Raw genomic sequence first — 18,555 nt, forward strand, 5'->3', positions numbered from 1 at the left:
CAGGTTAGGCCCCCCCAAACCGCACCCCATCCCTCCCTGCAGAAAAACCACGTTTACAAGAAGACCCTGCAAGCCTTAATCTACCCCATCTCGTGCACGACGCCACACAACTTCGAAGTGTGGACGGCCACCACGCCCACCTACTGCTACGAGTGCGAGGGGCTGCTGTGGGGCATCGCGAGGCAGGGCATGCGCTGCACCGAATGCGGTGTCAAGTGCCATGAGAAGTGCCAGGACCTGCTCAACGCCGACTGCCTGCAGCGTGAGCGCAGGGCCACGGGTTGGCGTGGGGAGCCCCGGGGCTTGCTTCTGGGGAAAGGCTGAAGGGCAAAGCGATGGGTGGGGCACCATGGGGCGGGGCAAGGGGCGGGGCGTCGTGAGGCAGGGGAGGGACTCGCTGAAAGGGAGGGGTGGGGTTAAAGGGGCAGGACTCCCTGGGGGAAGGGCTAGGGGGTCGAGGGATGGGGAAAGAAGCTGTGAGGGTGTCAGAGACGGGTGGGGCAGGGCTCAGGGACTAGCTAGGTTGTGCAAAGGACAGGCTTAGTGAGAAGAGGCAGCTCCCCTGGATAAAATGGGTTAGCTAGGGGTAGCTCTGAGAGGAAGAGGGGCTCAGAGAGGGAAGGGGTTCAGACTGCGAGAGGACTGTGGAGGAGGGGGCTTGGAAGGGGGAGGGGACTCAGAGGAGGTGGGACCAAGAGAAAGGGAGGGGTCTGAGAGAAGGAAGGGGCTCAGGAATGTGGAGGGGACTCGCAGGGGTGGAGATCAGAGACGGGGAGGGCATTCAGAGGAGTGGAGCTCAGAGAGGCAGCGGGACTCAGAGGGGTGGGACTCAGAGGGGACTGGGACTCAGAGGGGTGGGGTTCAGAGAGGGGGCAGGGACTCAAAGGGGTGGGGCTTAGAGAAGGGGCCGTGACCCAGAGGAGTGGTGCTCAGAGAAGGGGCGGGTACTCAGAGGGGTGGGACGTAGAGGGGGGGCGGGGACTCAGAGGGGTGGGATGCAGAGAGGGGGCGGGGACTCGGGTGGGACGCAGAGGGGGGGCGGGGACTCAGAGGGGTGGGACGCAGAGGGGGGGCGGGGACTCAGAGGGGTGGGATGCAGAGAGGGGGCGGGGACGCAGAGGGGTGGGGCTTAGGGAAGAGGCCTTAGAGGGGTGGGGCTCCAAAAACCTGTGGGGACTCCAAGGGGTGGGGGCCAGAGAAGGGCACGATGCAGGGACATGGGGACTCAGAGGAGCATGGCTCCGAGAGGAGGTGGAAGGGTGAAGGGGCTGGGTGGGGTACAGAGAGCAGGTAGGAAACCAGCTTCAGGGGGTGACACCTGAGTCCCCGCGGTTGATGAGTGGGGGCGGGGCTCTCGCCTTGGTGAGGGGCCACTAGGCAGGGCGCGCTGGGGTCAGCGCTGGCCTCGGGCGTCCTCAGGGGCTGCGGAGAAGAGCTCCAAGCACGGGGCGGAGGACCGGACGCAGAACATCATCATGGTGCTCAAGGACCGCATGAAGATCCGGGAGCGCAACAAGCCCGAGATCTTCGAGCTCATCCAGGAGATCTTCGCGGTGACCAAGACGGCGCACACGCAGCAGATGAAGGCGGTCAAGCAGAGTGTGCTGGACGGCACGTCCAAGTGGTCCGCCAAGATCAGCATCACCGGTGAGGGGGCGTGGGCCGCCACAAGGCCCCTCCTTCTCCACCCTCTGAGACCTGTCTCATGCCCTGTCCCATGGCCGGGTCCCTCTCCTTTGCAGCGTGCACTCGGTCTCGTGCATTCCATCTCATCTCCGTGTGTGCACGCATATGGGGGGACATGCATGCCTCCAAACGCCTGTTCATGGCACTGTATCTGGATGCGTCTTGGATGGTGCTCTCCAGAATGAGACTCCAAGAAGAGGAATTGAGGGTGCATGGTTTATCTGGAAAGTGACCCCAGAAAGTCCTGGTGAGGGGCAAGGACTTGAGACAGGGATGGAAGGAGTCCTGAAGGAGATGCCGTTGAGCAGACAATGCTGTGGGCAACGGGCTCAGCCCATCCTGGGGCTATTGGGGACGACGTCGAGGATGCAGCTCAGTGTGGCCCCACTCAGGGGCGAGGATACTGGCATTTCTCCACACCCAGCCTCATGTGGGTTTCCCCATAAACAGACCTGAGGATGAAGATTTCAGGTTATGTGGGTTATCCAGGAAGTGACCCCAGGACGGAGCTGGGGTGGTGAGTCAGGGAGGGAAGGCGCCACCCTGCAGGGGGCGCCAAAGAGCAGGAGATCTCAGGGGCAATGGGTTCTTGTGTCTGACCTCAGGGAGTTCACACCTGAAAGAGGTCCCACCCATGCGCAAGGCAGCTGGGGCACCTTCCCATCCATCATGATTTGGGGGCTGCTTCCCAGCACTTTGGGAGGCTGAGGCTGAGGCAGGCGGATCACCTGAGGTCAGGAATTCGAGACCGACCTGGCCAACATGGTGAAACCCCATCTCTACTAAAAATGCAAAACAATTAGCTGGATGGGGTGGCATGTGCCGGTAATCCCAGCTGCTTGGGAGGCTGAGGCAGGAGAATTGCTTGAACCCGAGAGGCGGAGGTTGCACTCCAGCCTGGGCAACGAGCAAAACTGTCTCAAAAACAAACAAACAACGTCTCTGGCAAGCCCAGCGTGCCCTGTCATTGCTCTCCAGCCATGCTGCAGGTGTCCCAATTATCAGCCTGCAGCGTGTGGCAGTGACTGTCTCCAGCATGCCTTGCTTCCTGAGTGCACACCTGTGTATGCCCTCTCTGTCTTCCAGTGGTCTGCGCCCAGGGCTTGCAGGCAAAGGACAAGACGGGATCCAGTGACCCCTATGTCACCGTCCAGGTCGGGAAGACCAAGAAACGGACAAAAACCATCTATGGGAACCTCAACCCAGTGTGGGAGGAGAATTTCCACTTGTAAGTGCCTGGCTGGGTCCCTGGCCCCGTGTGGGGCACCCTGCTGGGGCAGCCAAAAGAGGGCTCCAAGGACAGGACTCACACTGGCTGCCTGACCATTGCCTCTGCCTCCTCCTCCCGCCACAGTGAATGTCACAATTCCTCTGACCGCATCAAGGTGCGCGTCTGGGACGAGGATGATGACATCAAATCCCGCGTGAAACAGAGGTTCAAGAGGGAATCTGACGATTTCCTGGGGCAGACGATCATTGAGGTGCGGACGCTCAGCGGCGAGATGGACGTGTGGTACAACCTGGGTGAGAGAAGCTGGGTTCTGAAGGGGGTGGGGACGGGCCCCAGGGATCCAGCCAGAGGATGGAGCCCACGAAGAGCAGAGAGATGTGTTCTCAGGAGGAGTTTGGTCGAGGAGCATAATCTGATGGGGGAGGCAGGGTCTAGGAGCCCAGTTTGATGGGAGCAGGAAGCACCCAGAACAGGAGGGTAAGCAGAGCCCAGGAACCTCTTAGTTCAGCTTAGGAGGGAGGGTGGGGACAGAATCTCCATGTTCCAGTCTAATGGAGGAGGCAAGCAGCAAGAACTGGGAATCCTGGTCTGAGGGGAGAGACAGAGACCTAGGAACTAAATCTAAGAAAGAAGATTGAGCTTTAAGAATCCAGGCTGGGGCCAGGTATGGTGGCTCACGCCTGTAATCCCAGCACTTTGGGAGGCTGAGGCAGGCAGATCACATGAGGTCAGGAGTTCAAGACCAGCCAGGCTAACATGGTGAAACCCCGTCTCCACTAAAAATACAAAAATTAGCCAGGCGTGGTGGTGGGTGCCTGTAGTCCCAGCTACTTGGGAGGCTGAGGCAGGAGAATCGCTTGAACCCAGGAAGCTGAGGATGCAGTGAGCTGAGACTGCGCCACTGCACTCCAGCCTGGGCAACAAGAGCAAAACTCCCACTCAGAAAAAAAAAAAAAAAAAAAAGAATCCAGGCTGGGGGCGCCGGGCAGTGGCTCACTTCTGTAATCCTATCACTTTAGGAGGCTGAGGCAGGCCAATCACTTGAGTCCAGGAGTTCAAGACCAGCCTGGGCAACATAGTGAAACCCCATCTCTATAAAAGATACAAAAATTAGCTAGGCAGGGTGACACTTACCTGTGATCCCACCTACTCTGGAGGCTAAGGTGGGAGGATCACCTGAGCCAGAGAGGTAAAGGCTGCAGTGAGCTGTGATCACACTGCTGCACTCCAGCCCAGGGAACAGAGTGAGACCCTTTCTCAAAAAACAAATATGGCTAGATGCAGTGTCTCACGCCTATGATCCCAACAGTTTGGGACGGCTGAGGCAGGCAGATCACTTGAGGTCAGGAGTCTGAGACCAGATTGTCCAACATGACGAGATCAAGCCACTGCACTCCAGCCTGGGCAACAAAGGGAGACTCCGTCTCAAAAAAAAAAAAGAAAGAAAAAGAAAAAAACATGGAATCCAGGCTGGGCATGGTGGCTCCCACCTGTTATCCCGACATATTGGTTGGGTGGCTGAGCTGGGAGGATCACTTGAGCCCAGGAGTTCGAGACCAGCCTGGGCAACATAGCAAGGTCTTTGTCTCCATAAAAAAAAAAAAAAAAAAATAGCTGGGTGTGGTGACGCGTGCCTGTAGTCCCAGCCACTTGGGAGGCTGAGCATCATTTGTGCCTGGGAGGTTGAAGCTGCGGTGAGCTATGATCATGCCACGGCACTCCAGCCTGGGCGGCAGAGTGAGACTCTGTGTGCCCCCGACCCCCCACCACAAGAAAAGAATCCAGTCTAAAGAGGGAAGTGTTGTTTGGGAATCCTAATCTGAGATGGCTGCTACAGATCAAAGACCCCTGTGTAAAGAAGTTGAGTAGAATCTGGGGAGTCCAATCTAATGGAGGAAGCAGGGTGTATGAGCCTAATCTGAGGGGGTAGAAAGGACCCAGCTTGAAAGAGGTGAGCAGAGCCTGGAAACCTCTTAGATTGGAGGACATCTAGATATCCCATTCTGATGGGGGAGGTGGGAGACAAGACCAGGGGGTCCTAGTCTAAGGAGAGAGGCACAGACGCAGGAACTGTGTCTAAGATGTGTAGTCTCCGGGGAGCATGATCTGATGGGGGAGGCAGGGCCTGGGAGCTCAGACTGGGAAAGAAGCGGGGCCTAGGGCTGCTAGTCTAAGGAGGGAGGCACATAGCCAGGAGCTTAATCTGAGTGAAGAAGCAAGATCTGGGATCCTTGTTTGAAGGAAGAGACAGGGCTTAAGGAATTCTAGCCTAGGCAGGGAGACTCAAGCCTAGGGAGCCAATCAGAAGAGAGACTCCAAAGCCTTAGTTTCAGGAAGCCTGGGAGGACTACCGAATCGTGCATCTATTAAAAATTGCCTTGGGAGGCCGAGGCGGGCGGATCACCTGAGGTCAGGAGTTTGAGACCAGCCTGGCCAACATGGTGAAACCTCATCTCTACTAAAAATAAAAAATTAGGTGGGTGTGATGGCACGCGTCTGTAGTCCCAGCTACTTGGGAGGCTGAGGCAAGACAATTGCTTGAACCCAGGAGGTGGAGATAGTAGTGAGCCAAGATTGCACCACTGCACTCCAACCTGGATGACAGATCTCAAAAAAAAAAAAATTTGCCCACCACTGGCCGGGCGCAGTGACTCACGCCTGTAATCCCAGCACTTTGGGAGGCTGAGGCAGGTGGATCACCTGAGGTAAGGAGTTCGAGACCAGCCTGGCCAACATGGTGAAACCCCGTCTCTACTAAAAGTACAAAAATTAGCTGGGCACGGTGGCAGGCACCTGTAATTCCAGCCAGTTGGGAGGCTGAGACAGGAGAATCACTTGAATCCAGGAGGTGGAAGTTGCAGTGAGCTGAGATCGTGCCACTGCACTCCAGCCTGGGTGACAAGAGCAAGACTCCATCTCAAAAAAAAAAAAAAAAAAGAAAAAAGAAAAGAAAAAAAAAATTGCCCACTGCTATAGTGGGAAGTTCTGACACTGTCATCTTTTTCTGCCCTGCAGACAAGCGAACTGACAAATCTGCTGTGTCGGGTGCCATCCGGCTCCACATCAGTGTGGAGATCAAAGGCGAGGAGAAGGTGGCCCCGTACCATGTCCAGTACACCTGTCTGCATGAGGTGAGCGTCATTGCTCTGCCCCTCCCATGTCACTTCCACTCACCATCTCCCTGCCCAGCTCTTCCTCTTTCTGGCCACACTATCCACACTCTCCTGGCCCTCTGAGACTGCGCGCCATGCCATTCCCTTTATGTAGAAAACTCCTCCCTATCCATCGAAGTCCAGATTCAGGTTGCCTCCTCTGGGAAGCCCACCTTGGCCTCCAGGTTGACTCTCACTACTCACCATCAGGTTCTTCCTTCTATTCCAGCCCTAACCACTCAGTATTGGGCTGTTTGTGTCTGGATATGTCTCTTCCAGCTGCCTGGGGTTCCTGGAAAGAACTCTATCCCCAGGAACTAGTTTGTTGAATGAATGCTGGTAAATGAATGAATGAATGATTGAATAGATGAATGAGTGATGAATAGATAAAAGGATGGATGGAGAGATGGGTGAGTACCTGGATGGATAGATGGATGAGTTGGTGGATAGATTCGTGGCTAGATGGATGATGGATGGATGGACAGATGGATGGATACATGATTGAACTATTGAAAGTATAGATATATGGGTGGGTGAATTTGGGGGTAATTGTTAGATGATGGATGAGTATAGATGGATGATGGATGGATAACTTGATGAGTGGATAGATGGATTGCTGGATAGATGATTGACTGGGTGGATAGATGAGATGTTGGATGAGCAGATTAAGTTGTATTGGATGGGATGGATGGAAGTGTGGTTGAGTTATTAGAAGGAAGATTGGGTAGATAGGTGAATTTGTTGATAGTCAGATGGGTAGATAGGTAGATGGATGGATGGATGGATGGATGGATGGATGGATGGATGGATGGATGGATGTACAGGCAGATGGACAAATGGATGAATGGGTGGGTGGATGAATGGGTGGGTGGATGAATGGAAGAATGTGTGGTTGAACTATTGCAAGTATTGATAAGTGGATTCATAATTTCTGAATATTTAGATGGATGGTTGTGAGTAGTTGGTGGACAGATGAAAAATAGATGGATGGTTGGATAAATTGATGGGTGGATGGATGGTTGGTTGTATGAAAGAATGAATGATTGGATAGGTGGATTAAGTTGCAGATCAATGTATGGGATGGGTGGATGGATGGATGGATGGATGGATGGATGGATGGATGGATGGGTGGTTGAATTACTGAAAAGTTGGAAGAGTGAATGGGTGAAATTTGGGGTAGTTAGATGGGTGGGTGTGTGGATGGATAAAAGAGTAGATGAATGAATTAATGAATAAACAGGCAGATGGATGATATAAGCTGCCCCAGACCCTGGGACCTCTGACCCCCGGCGACCCCTTGCATGACACTTTCTCTCCCATGGTGGCAGAACCTGTTCCACTTTGTGACCGACGTGCAGAACAATGGGGTCGTGAAGATCCCGGATGCCAAGGGTGACGATGCCTGGAAGGTTTACTACGATGAGACAGCCCAGGAGATTGTGGACGAGTTTGCCATGCGCTACGGCGTCGAGTCCATCTACCAAGCCATGACGTGAGGCTGCAGGCTGGGGTGCAGGAAACAAGAGGGAGGTCACCAAGTGGGCACTGGCAGATCTGGGGTGGGAGGGATTCTCAGGGGGACGACCCAGAGAGGAAGTGGACGTGGTGGTGGGGGGTTCTGTAATTCCCCTGGAGATCAGGAGAGCACTGTGATTGACACCTGGAGTGAGATGGAAGAGAGGGAAGACTTAGAAGCAGAGACAGAGGCTGGGCACAGTGGCTCAAGCCTGTAATCCCAGCACTTTAGGAGGCCGAGGTGGGCGGATCACTCCAGATCCAGGAGTTCAAGACCAGCTTGGCCAACATAGTGAAACTCCGTCTCTACTAAAAATACAAAAGTTATCCAGGTGTGGTGGTGTGCGCCTGTAATCCCAGCTACTTGGGAGGTTAGGGTGGGAGAATCGCTTGAACCCGGGGAGCAGAGGTTGCAGTGAGCCAAGATTGCACCACTGAACTCCAGCCTGGGTGACAGAGTGAGACTCCATCTCAAAAAAAAAAAAAAAAAAAAAAAAAAAAACAAGAAGCAGCGTTAGAGCAACTCAAATGGATATAAAGATGGAGGGGGGAGGAGATGCAGAGACCCAAAGGACAGAATCAGGCAGGGGATGGTTTGGGAGGTGACGGAGACCCACTTACAGATGGAGGCGTTCTGGGGGGATCTTGGTTCATCCCGGCTGGACCCCTGGCCCAGTGCCTCCTGCTCCCTCTCTCCAGCCACTTTGCCTGCCTCTCCTCCAAGTATATGTGCCCGGGGGTGCCCGCCGTCATGAGCACCCTGCTCGCCAACATCAATGCCTACTACGCGCACACCACCGCCTCCACCAACGTGTCTGCCTCCGACCGCTTCGCCGCCTCCAACTTTGGGGTCAGTCCTGGGGACCGGGACTGGAGAATGAGGGAGAGCCCAACTTTATGCTGGTCAGATCTGATGTGACTCCTGGGTCCCCAATCTAGACCAGACTGCTGTGTGACTTTCCACCAGTCACTTCCCGTCTCTGAGCCTCCATTTATTCCTCTGTGGAATGCTATAGAATGGAGGCCAGGTGCAGTGGCTCATGCCTGTAATCCCAGCACTTTGGGAGGCCAAGGCTGGAGAATCACTTGAGGCCAGGAGTTCGAGACCAGCCTGGCCAACATGGTGAAAACCCTTCTCTACTAAAAATCCAAAAGAAAATTAGCCGGGTGTGGTGGCCTGTGCCTGTAGTCCCAGCTACGTGGGAGGCTGAGGCAGGAGAATTGTTTGAGCCTGGGAGTCGGAGGTTGCAGTGAGCTGAGACAGCGCCATTACACTCCAGCCTAGGCAACAGAGCGAGACTCTGTCTCAAAAAAAAAAAAAGCTATAGAATGGAAATGGACATTATAAGGGTTGTGGATGAGGTATACTTACTGTACAGTAGGTGCTCAGCTAGTATGGCGGCCATGCCCTGCCTCCATCCATCCTCCCTCCTCCCCTTCCTCCTCAGAAAGAGCGCTTCGTGAAACTCCTGGACCAGCTGCATAACTCTCTGCGGATTGACCTTTCCATGTACCGGGTAGGAAGTGCGCGCATGAGGATTTGCTCACCCGGTGCATGTGTGTGTGCCTGGAGGGGAAAGCTACCAGCAGGTGTGTGCATGGGAGGACCCATCTTCGCATGTACGATGTGTTCCTCCGGCATATGTGCACCTGCACGGGCACTACCTGCCGTAATGTGTTTGGTGCATCCAAGCAGATACCCAGTTGCTTCGAGGTGCTCTAATCAACCCCCAGCCTGAAACTGGGGAGCCTTTGTGTCCCTCTGAAAAGCAGCCTCCCATTCTCCCCAAGCCTTCTTCCATAACCCTACTTCTCTTCCTGCTCCCAACAGAATAACTTCCCAGCCAGCAGCCCAGAGAGACTCCAGGACCTCAAATCCACTGTGGACCTTCTCACCAGCATCACCTTCTTTCGGATGAAGGTAGGAAAGGATCCAGTTGCCTTTGCTCTCCAAGGAGGCTTTTCTAGGATTCCCAGCTCCCAGGATAAGTGACATTCCTCCTGGAGAGTGGCAGCCTTTCTCAGTAACCTTCTCCCTTCATACCACTTCATTTCCTTAAACCTAAAATGACTCCCAGTCACTTCCTGGGGACCTCCTGTCGCAGCTGTGGCCGCCTATGCCTCTATCCCTCCCTTCAGGTACAAGAACTCCAGAGCCCGCCCCGAGCCAGCCAGGTGGTGAAGGACTGTGTGAAAGCCTGCCTTAATTCTACCTACGAGTACATCTTCAACAACTGCCATGAACTCTACAGCCGGGAGTATCAGACAGACCCGGTGAGACTCCAGATGGGTCAGAAGGGAACAGTGATACCAACTAGACACAGGCTTAAGTGCCAGCACTGCCCCTTCCCGAGGGATTTAACTCTTCTGAACCTCAGTATCTTCTTCTATGAAATGGGGTCATTAATCCACATCTCAGGATTAGGGAGAAGAGTTCATGAGCTCTAAGTTTAGGTACAATATAGTCAGCACTCAGTACACTTGGTTGCGTAGTTGAGTTTGACATAAAAAAAATTTTTTTTTTTGAGATGAAGTTTCACTCTTGCTACCCAGGCTGGAGTGCAGTGGCATGATCTCAGCTCACTGCAACCTCCACCTCCCAGGTTTAAACAATTCTCTTGCCTCAGACTCCCGAGGAGCTGGGATTACAGGTGCCCACCACCACGCCTAACTAATTTTTTGTATTTTTAGTAAAAACAGGGTTTCACCATGTTGGCCAGGCTGGTCTCGAACTCCTTGACCTCAGGTGATCCACCTGCCTCGGCCTCCCAAAGTACTGAGATTATAGGCGTGAGCCACCACGCCCAGCCTGGCATAAAAATTTATGTCTGGCATACAGTCACTGTTCAGTAAATGTTGAGTTAAATTGTATTTATTTATTTATTTATTTATTTATTTATTTATTTATTTATTTTGAGATGGGGTCTCACTCTGTTGCCCAGGCTGGAGTGCAGTGATGCAATCATGGCTCACTGCAGCCTCAACCACCCAGGCTCAAGTGATCCTCCCACCGCAGCCTCCCAAGTAGCTGGGACTATAGGCACGCACCACCATGGCAGGCTAGTTTTCGTATTTTTGTAGAGATGGCATCTCACTATGTTGCCCAGGCTGATCTCCTGGGCTCAAGTGATCCTCCTGCCTCAGCCTCCCAAAGTGCTGGGATTACAGGCATGAGCCACCACCTGTAAGGAACTTATAGCCTATTATGAGGGAAAGATGTACAAACTGGAAATTTACAAACAGGGATGGTTAGTATTGAGATAGTGGGATCTCAGGAGGCTGTGGGAGCTGGAGGCAGCCCCAACCCAGGTTCTGATAGGATATAACACATAAGCTGTGTTCAGTTCAATTTGATTTCATTCTGTTCCTTTACATTCAGTTGACTAGAGTTGGAGTCAGTCTCGCTCTCATTTGAATTGAGTTGAGGTGAACTGGATTAAATTATATTGTTTAGTTCAACCATAATCAGTTTAGTTATATTTATTTCTATTTGGTTGACTTAAGTTAAAATTGTTCTTGATGGCTGGGCGCAGTGGCTCACGCCTGTAATCCCAGCACTTTGAGAGGCCAAGGTGGGCAGATCACGAGGTCAGGAGATCGAGACCATCCTGGCTAACACAGTGAAACCCCATCTCTACTAAAAATACAAAAAAATTAGCTGGGCGTGGTGGCGGGCACCTGTAGTCCCAGCTACTTGGGAGGCTGAGGCAGGAGAATGGTGTGAACCTGGGAGGCAGAGCTTGCAGTGAGCCGAGATCGCATCACTGCACTCCAGACTGGGTGACAGAGCGAGACTCCGTCTCAAAAAAAAAAAAAAATTGTTCTTGACAAATTAGTGAGCCAGGCTGGGCTCAGTGGCCCACACCTGTAATGTCAGCACTTTGGGAGGCTGAGGCAGGAGGATCCCTTGAGGCCAGGAGCTCGAGACCAGTTTGGGCAACATAGTGAGACCCTATCTTTGCAAAATATACAAAAATTAGCCAGGTGTGGTGGCACACCTGTAGTCCTGGCTACTTTGGAGGTTGAGGTGGGAGGATCACTTGAGCCCAGGAGTTCGAGTCTATGGTAAGCCATGATTGCACCACTGCCCTCCAGCCTGGGTGACAGAATGAGACCCTGTCTCTTGAAAGAAAAAAAAAAAATAGTGAGCAGAACAAGTTGGTTGATTGCATTGAGTTGTATTGAGTACAAATTCATTCATTTCCATTTAGTTCATTTACATTCAAATCAAGTTGTTCTCAACTGGGTTAAATTGTCTTGAGTTAGGATGAACTGGGTTGTTGGATTAGATGCAATTGATTTCAGTTGAATTGGATTGAATTGGGCTAATTTCAGCTGATTACACTCATTTCCATTGATTAACAAAAGTTGGGTTGAATTGCCCTGAGTATGTTAGGTTGGCTTTAGATAGGTAGACTTGGATTGGATTGACTTGGGTAGAGTTGAGTTTGAGTGGATTTATTTCCATTATTTTGATTTGGGTTGATGTTGATCTTGGACGAGTTGATTAGGTTCAATCCAATGGAGTTCATTTGAGTTTAATTCAATCCAGTTAGGTTGAATTGCACTCCATTCAGTGTAATTGGCCCAAGTTCAATTCCATTGATCTAACTCTGAGGAAAAACTTACTTCCGTTAAGCTAAGTGGGCTTAATTTGCATTCATTTCATTTCCATTTGGTTTCGTGGAGCTGGGTTTGTTCAACTAAATTTGGTTTCATTTATTTCCATTCAGTTTTAGAGTGGAGTCTAAAAATCTTAAGCTTTATCAAGCTGCATTGACATGAGCTCTGTTTGGGCCAGTTTGTGAGTTCAATTCCTCTCTCTATAGACTTCTTACCTGAACCATATACATGATAATGGGACGCATTCCTCAAAAACCTCTTGTTCTTCAATAATAAACTGACCGAGGCACCAACCTCTGGACCCCCTATAACCGAGGTCTCCACTATCCATTTCAGGCCAAGAAGGGGGAGGTTCCCCCAGAGGAACAGGGGCCCAGCATCAAGAACCTTGACTTCTGGTCCAAGCTGATTACCCTCATAGTGTCCATCATTGAGGAAGACAAGAATTCCTACACTCCCTGCCTCAACCAGTGAGTTGCGTATCTGTGCAGTTAATTATCTGGGTGTCATCACGTGTACGTATACAACATTGTGTCTTGTGTGTCAAGATGATTTTGTTTAATCACACAAATGTGCACCTGGGAGTAATTGTGGGTCTGATTGCGCCTGTGCGAAATTCAAATATAGGTATAATTTGCAAACATAAACATAAAATCATGTGTATGTTCACAATCACTGGTATAATCAGACATGTATTTTGTATGTATTCATTTGCGTGAATAACAGTGTGTATATATGTGTATAATTTTGTATGTGTGTGTAGGTTAATTAATAGTAATGTTGTTCAAGTATTACTATGTCCTACCTTAATACATATCGTACATTTAAATTGCATTATATCTTACATGTATGGATGTAAGTAATTTTGTATATTGTTGTGATCAATGGGTTTTGGGTTTATTTTATATTATGTGTAAAATTGTTGAATGCACTTCAACATACAATATTGTACAATATACAATATTGTGTATTGTGTGTGAATATGTGCACAGTTTTCATTTGTGGATTTATATGTCTGTAGAATTTTCATCTGTGTTAGCTGAATGAGCTACTGTGTTCTATTTCTCTGCCAGATGAGTGCTAGAAAGGACTCTAGCTTTGGGGCGTTAACATATCCTGGTTAGGGAATTAAGATCAGGGATTTGGATGGATTGAAGGGTGGGTGGATGAATGGATAGATTAATAAACAGATGGGGTCGGGCAAGGTGGCTCACGCCTGTTATCCCAGCACTTTGGGAGGCCAAGGTGGGTGGGTCATTTGAGATCAGGAGTTCGAGACCAGCCTGGCCAACATGGTGAAACCCTGTCTTTACTAAAAATACAAAAATTAACCAGGCGTGGTGGTACATGCCTGTAATCCCAGCTACTGGGAGGCTGAGGCAGGAGAATTGCTTGAACCCGGGAGGCGGAGGTTGCAGTGAGTCGACGTTGCACCACTGCACTCCAGCCTGGGGTGACAGAGTGAGACTCCATCTCTAAATAAATAAATAAATAACAGATGGACAGACAGATTGGTAGAAGAATGACTGCGTGGATAAAGGAACGGATAGGCCAAGTGTGGCGGCTCATGCTTTTAATCCTAGCACTTTGGGAGGCCGAGGCAGAAGGATCACTTGAGGTCAGGAGTTTGAGACCAGCCTGGCCAACATGGCAAAACCCCGTCTCTACTAAAAATACAAAAAATTAGCCGGGCATGGTGGCTCGCGCCTGTAGTCCCAGCTACTTGAGAGGCTGAGACACGGGAATCATTTGAACCCAGGAGGTGGAGGTTGCAGTGAGCTGAAATCGCACCACTGCACTCCAGCCTGAGTAACAGAGTGAGACTCCATCTCTAAAAAAAAAAAAAGGAATGGATGGATGGATGGACAGATGGATGGGTAAATGGATGGGTGGATAGCTGGATAAGTGAGTAAATAAATGGATAGAGGGATGGACGGACAGGTGGATTGATGAATAGATAGATAGGTCATTTAATGGATGGGTGGATAGTTGTATGAGTGGGTAAGTGGATAGAGGGATGGATAAATAGGTGGATGATGGAAGGATGGATGGATGAACAGATAGATGGGTAGGTGGATGGATGGATCGTTGGATGAATGGGTGGAGGGATAGATGGATGAACAGATAGATGGGTGGTTAGTGGATGGATGAATAGTTGGATGAATGAGCGAATGAATGGATGGAGGGATGGATGGATGGATGGATGGATGGATATGAATAGATAGATGGATAGGTGAACAGATGGATGGATAGTTGCATAATTAGGTGAATGAATGGAAAGAGGGATGGGTGGGTGGATGGGTGGATGTATGAATAGATAGATGGGTAGGTGGATGGATAGATAGTTGCATAAGTGGGTGAATGAACTGATGAAGGGATGGTTGGATGGGTGGATAATGGGTGGATGGATGAATAGATAGATGGGTACATGGATGGATGGATAGTTGCATGAGTGGGTGAATGAATGGATGGAAGGATGGATGAATGGATGGATGGAAGAATAGATAAATGAGTTGTTGAGTGTATGGGTGGATAGTTGCATGAATGGATGAATGAATGAATGAATGAATGGACAAATGGATGAGTGGGTGGAGGCTCAAAGAGAAGCAAAGCCTTAGTGCAGAATCAGTCAGCAGTGGCTGTGAGGGAACCTGAACCCAAATCCCTCTACCCTACCCTACACTCCCCCGTGGGGCAGGGAAGGACAAAGCAGCCCGTCCATCTGCCTTCTGCCTGCCAAAGTTTTATACTTCCACGACTTCGCCAGGTTTCCCCAGGAGCTGAATGTGGGTAAAATCAGCGCTGAAGTGATGTGGAATCTGTTTGCCCAAGACATGAAGTATGCCATGGAGGGTGAGTTTCCCACCCCAGTGTTCCCCAACCTGGCCACACCAGGTGGCTCTACTGTGTCCCCTCCAAGGCTGTGAGCGCCCTATACCCTCATGCCTGAGTCGGACATCAGTGATGGCCAGAGTAGGCAGCCTCTCTGCCGAGACAGAGGGTGGCAGACCCTTCCAGCTGTGCCATCCTCTTTGTCCCTGGCCAGAGCACGACAAGCATCGTCTATGCAAGAGTGCCGACTACATGAACCTCCACTTCAAGGTGAAATGGCTCTACAATGAGTATGTGACAGAACTTCCTGCCTTCAAGGACCGTGTGCCTGAGTACCCTGCGTAAGTCCCCTGCCCCAGGCCCAACCCAAGCCAGAACTGTAGCACTGACAGCTAGAAGGAAAGCCAGAGAGGAGGACTGACCTACTCAGGGTTACCTGGGCATCAGGGTCACGGGTGGGGCTTGAATCCAGTGTTCTCCACTCCCAGCCATTGAGCAGTTGACCCTTATAGCCCAGAAAATTCATAGTCATAACAGCAACAGGAACCATGTGACTTTCTCATTTTATCCTTTTGACAATTCTATGAGTTAAGGTGGGATTATTTTAATTCCTATTTTGCGGAGGAGAAATTGGAGAGTTAAAGATGCCAAATGGCCAGGCACGGTGGCACATGCCTGTAGTCCCGGCAATTTGGGAGGCTGAGGCAGGACTTGCTTGAGCCCAGGAGTTCGAGACCAGCCTGGACAAGACAGTCAGATCCCATCTATAAAATGAATGAATAGGTCAGGCACAGTGACTTGTGCCCTGTAATCTCAGGACTTTGGGAGGCCGAGGCGGGCAGATCACCTGAGGTCAGGAGTTCGAGACCAGCCTAGCCAATAGGGTGAAACCCCAGCTCTACAAAAATACAAAAATTGGCCGGGTGCAGTGGCTCATGCCTGTAATCTCAGCACTTTGGGAGGCCAAGGTGGGTGGATCACTAGAGGTAAGGAGTTTGAGACCGGCCTGGCCAACATGGTGAGACCCTGTCTCTACTAAAAATACAAAAATTAGCCGGGTGTGGTGGCAGGTGCCCGTAATCCCAGCTACTTGGGAGGCTGAGGCATGAGAATTGCTTGAACCCAGGAGGCGGAGGTTGCAGTGAGCCAAGATCGCGCCACTGGACTCCAGCTGGGGCAACAAACTGAGACTCCGTCTCAAAAAAAAAAAAAAAAAAAATTATCCGGGTGTGACGGCACACGCCTGTAGTCCCAGCTACTCGGGAGGCTGAAGCAGGAGGATTGCTTGAACTCAGGAGGCAGAGGTTGCAGTAAGCGGAAATCGTGTCACTGCACTCCAGCCTGGGCGACAGAGTGAGACTCCATCTCAAAAAATAAATAAATATAAAAATAAAATGAATGAGTGAATAAATGCCACATTCCTTGCCCATGATGACTCCCAGTACATGACAGACCTGAGATTTGAACTCGGGACATCTGACTCCTGGGCTGTATGTTGGAGGATAGTACGGTGCCGCCAGTTCCTGAGAATTGTGCTGTGTCGTTCACTGCTCCCAGCAGCACAGGGGGATAGTCTTCTGTTGTACAAGAAATGAATGCTCTGGCTGGGTATGGTGGCTCATGCCTGTAATCCCAACATTTTGGGAGGCCGAGGTGGGAGGATCACTTGAGGCCAGGAGTTCAAGACCTGCCTGGGCAACATAGGGAAATCCTGTCTCTACAAAGAAGACAAAAAAAACATTAGCCAGGCATGGTGGCACGTGCCTGTAGTGCCAGCTACTTGGGAAGCTGAGGTGGGAGGATTGCTTGAACCCAGGAAGTCAAGGCTGCAGTGAGCTATGATCACACCACTGCACTTTAGCCTGGGCAACAGAGCAAGACCCAGAAAGGAAGGAAGGAAGGGAGGGAGGGAGGGAGGGAGGAAACAAGAGCTCAGAGAATAAACCCACTTGCCATGGGCAGTTTATCTGAAGAAGGAAGGAAGGAAGGAAGGAAGGAAGGAAGGGAGGAGGAGGAGGGAGGGAGGGAGGGAGGGAGGGAAGGATGGACGGAGGACTCAGAGAGGACTCAGAAAATAAACCCACTTTCCATGGGCAGCTTATCTGAACTAGGATTCCCACAGGCCTGGGCCCTGCTGTAAAAGGGGCCACTCAATCTATTTCATGAACAAAGTAACTGAGGTTCAGTGCAGGAGGCGAGCAGAGGAGCCGCCACTCAAGGCTGCAGGGAGAGCTCTAGGCAGAGTAGGAGCAGCCATAGCTCCACTCATTAGTGGGTCAGAACCAGGCAGTGCAGAGGTTGACGAGGACAAGAGGTGGCAGAGCCCCACCCTGGCTCTTCATTCCAGATGGTTTGAACCCTTCGTCATCCAGTGGCTGGATGAGAATGAAGAGGTGTCCCGGGATTTCCTGCATGGTGCCCTGGAGCGAGACAAGAAGGATGGGGTAAGAAGGCCAACCTACAACCAAGTTCCTAGTCTTCCCATTGGGGTTCAATTTCGGGGAAATTTGCCCTTGGGATGAGGCCAGTCTCTGGTAGGCGTCCGCCATCTTTGCCTTGCTTATGATTTTTAAAATCTTTTGTTCATTCATCAACTACGAAATGTGAGTTCCATCAAGCCAGACACCTCCAGGCACCCCATGGCTTCTGCGTCCACCTCTAGAGTTGACTCTAAGTCAACCTCGCCCTCTGTCCATCTCACCCCGGGGAAATTGGTCTCTGGCTCTCCCCATGGAGAGCGGGAGAGTCGGGCTCTGGGGCTTCTCTGGTGCTGATCTCCTCCTTCCTCTTGGCCTCCTTCCCCCTGCAGTTCCAGCAGACCTCAGAGCATGCCCTATTCTCCTGCTCCGTGGTGGACGTCTTCTCCCAACTCAACCAGAGCTTTGAAATCATCAAGAAACTCGAGTGTCCTGACCCTCAGATTGTGGGGCACTACATGAGGCGCTTTGCCAAGGTGTGGGAGAGTGGGTAGGGTTGGGGCTAGGGGATGGGGTCAGGGTTAGGGAATTGAAGTCCGAGTTGGAGATGGGCTAAAGTTGAGGTTGAGGTTGGGGTTGGTGATGTCATTGAGGTTGGGATTGAAGTTGGAGTTTGGGTTGAGGTTGTAGTTGAGGTTTGGGTTGAGGTTGAGGTTGAGATGAGGTTGGAGTTGGGATTAGGGTTTAAATTGAGATTGGAGTTGAGATTGGGGTTGGAGTTAAGGTGTAGGGTAAGGTTGGAGCTGAGGTGTGGGTTGAGATCAGGGTTGCAATTGAGGTCATTAGTGCGAGTTGGCAATGCTGTTTGGTTGGAGTTTGAGGCTGAGTTGGGTCTTGATTTGGAATTGAGGTTGGAGTGAGTGCTGAGATTGATGCAGAATTCGAGTGAGTCTTGGGATGAGTTTGAGGGTTGGGATCATTGGGGTTGAGGTTTGATTGATTGGCATTAGGCTGTGTTGACCTTGGGAATTACAAGTAGGAATTGGCTTTTGATTTGAGATCAGGTCATCTTGTGGTTGAAACTGGGTTAATATGCTGC

At 51.0% G+C, this 18,555-nt stretch overlaps 1 protein-coding gene across 7 annotated transcripts in view; it reads left to right on the top strand.

Annotated features, from left to right (window-relative positions):
* The window catches only part of UNC13A (unc-13 homolog A), a 90,720-nt gene that overhangs the window by 43,976 nt on the left and 28,189 nt on the right, over positions 1 to 18,555 (top strand). For all 7 annotated transcript variants that reach the window (XM_030820459.1, XM_030820463.1, XM_030820464.1 and 4 more), the window contains 15 exons: positions 43 to 262; positions 1,420 to 1,647; positions 2,773 to 2,914; positions 3,041 to 3,210; positions 5,933 to 6,048; positions 7,398 to 7,561; positions 8,284 to 8,434; positions 9,033 to 9,101; positions 9,416 to 9,505; positions 9,724 to 9,858; positions 12,544 to 12,677; positions 14,975 to 15,060; positions 15,254 to 15,380; positions 17,387 to 17,483; positions 17,849 to 17,992. In XM_030820459.1, coding sequence (XP_030676319.1) covers positions 43 to 262; positions 1,420 to 1,647; positions 2,773 to 2,914; positions 3,041 to 3,210; positions 5,933 to 6,048; positions 7,398 to 7,561; positions 8,284 to 8,434; positions 9,033 to 9,101; positions 9,416 to 9,505; positions 9,724 to 9,858; positions 12,544 to 12,677; positions 14,975 to 15,060; positions 15,254 to 15,380; positions 17,387 to 17,483; positions 17,849 to 17,992 — 2,073 coding nt within the window. The remainder of the gene's footprint in view (positions 1 to 42; positions 263 to 1,419; positions 1,648 to 2,772; positions 2,915 to 3,040; positions 3,211 to 5,932; positions 6,049 to 7,397; positions 7,562 to 8,283; positions 8,435 to 9,032; positions 9,102 to 9,415; positions 9,506 to 9,723; positions 9,859 to 12,543; positions 12,678 to 14,974; positions 15,061 to 15,253; positions 15,381 to 17,386; positions 17,484 to 17,848; positions 17,993 to 18,555) is intronic.

The sequence above is a fragment of the Nomascus leucogenys genome, chromosome 10, assembly GCF_006542625.1.
Source record: "Nomascus leucogenys isolate Asia chromosome 10, Asia_NLE_v1, whole genome shotgun sequence".
Classification (NCBI taxonomy): domain Eukaryota; kingdom Metazoa; phylum Chordata; class Mammalia; order Primates; family Hylobatidae; genus Nomascus; species Nomascus leucogenys.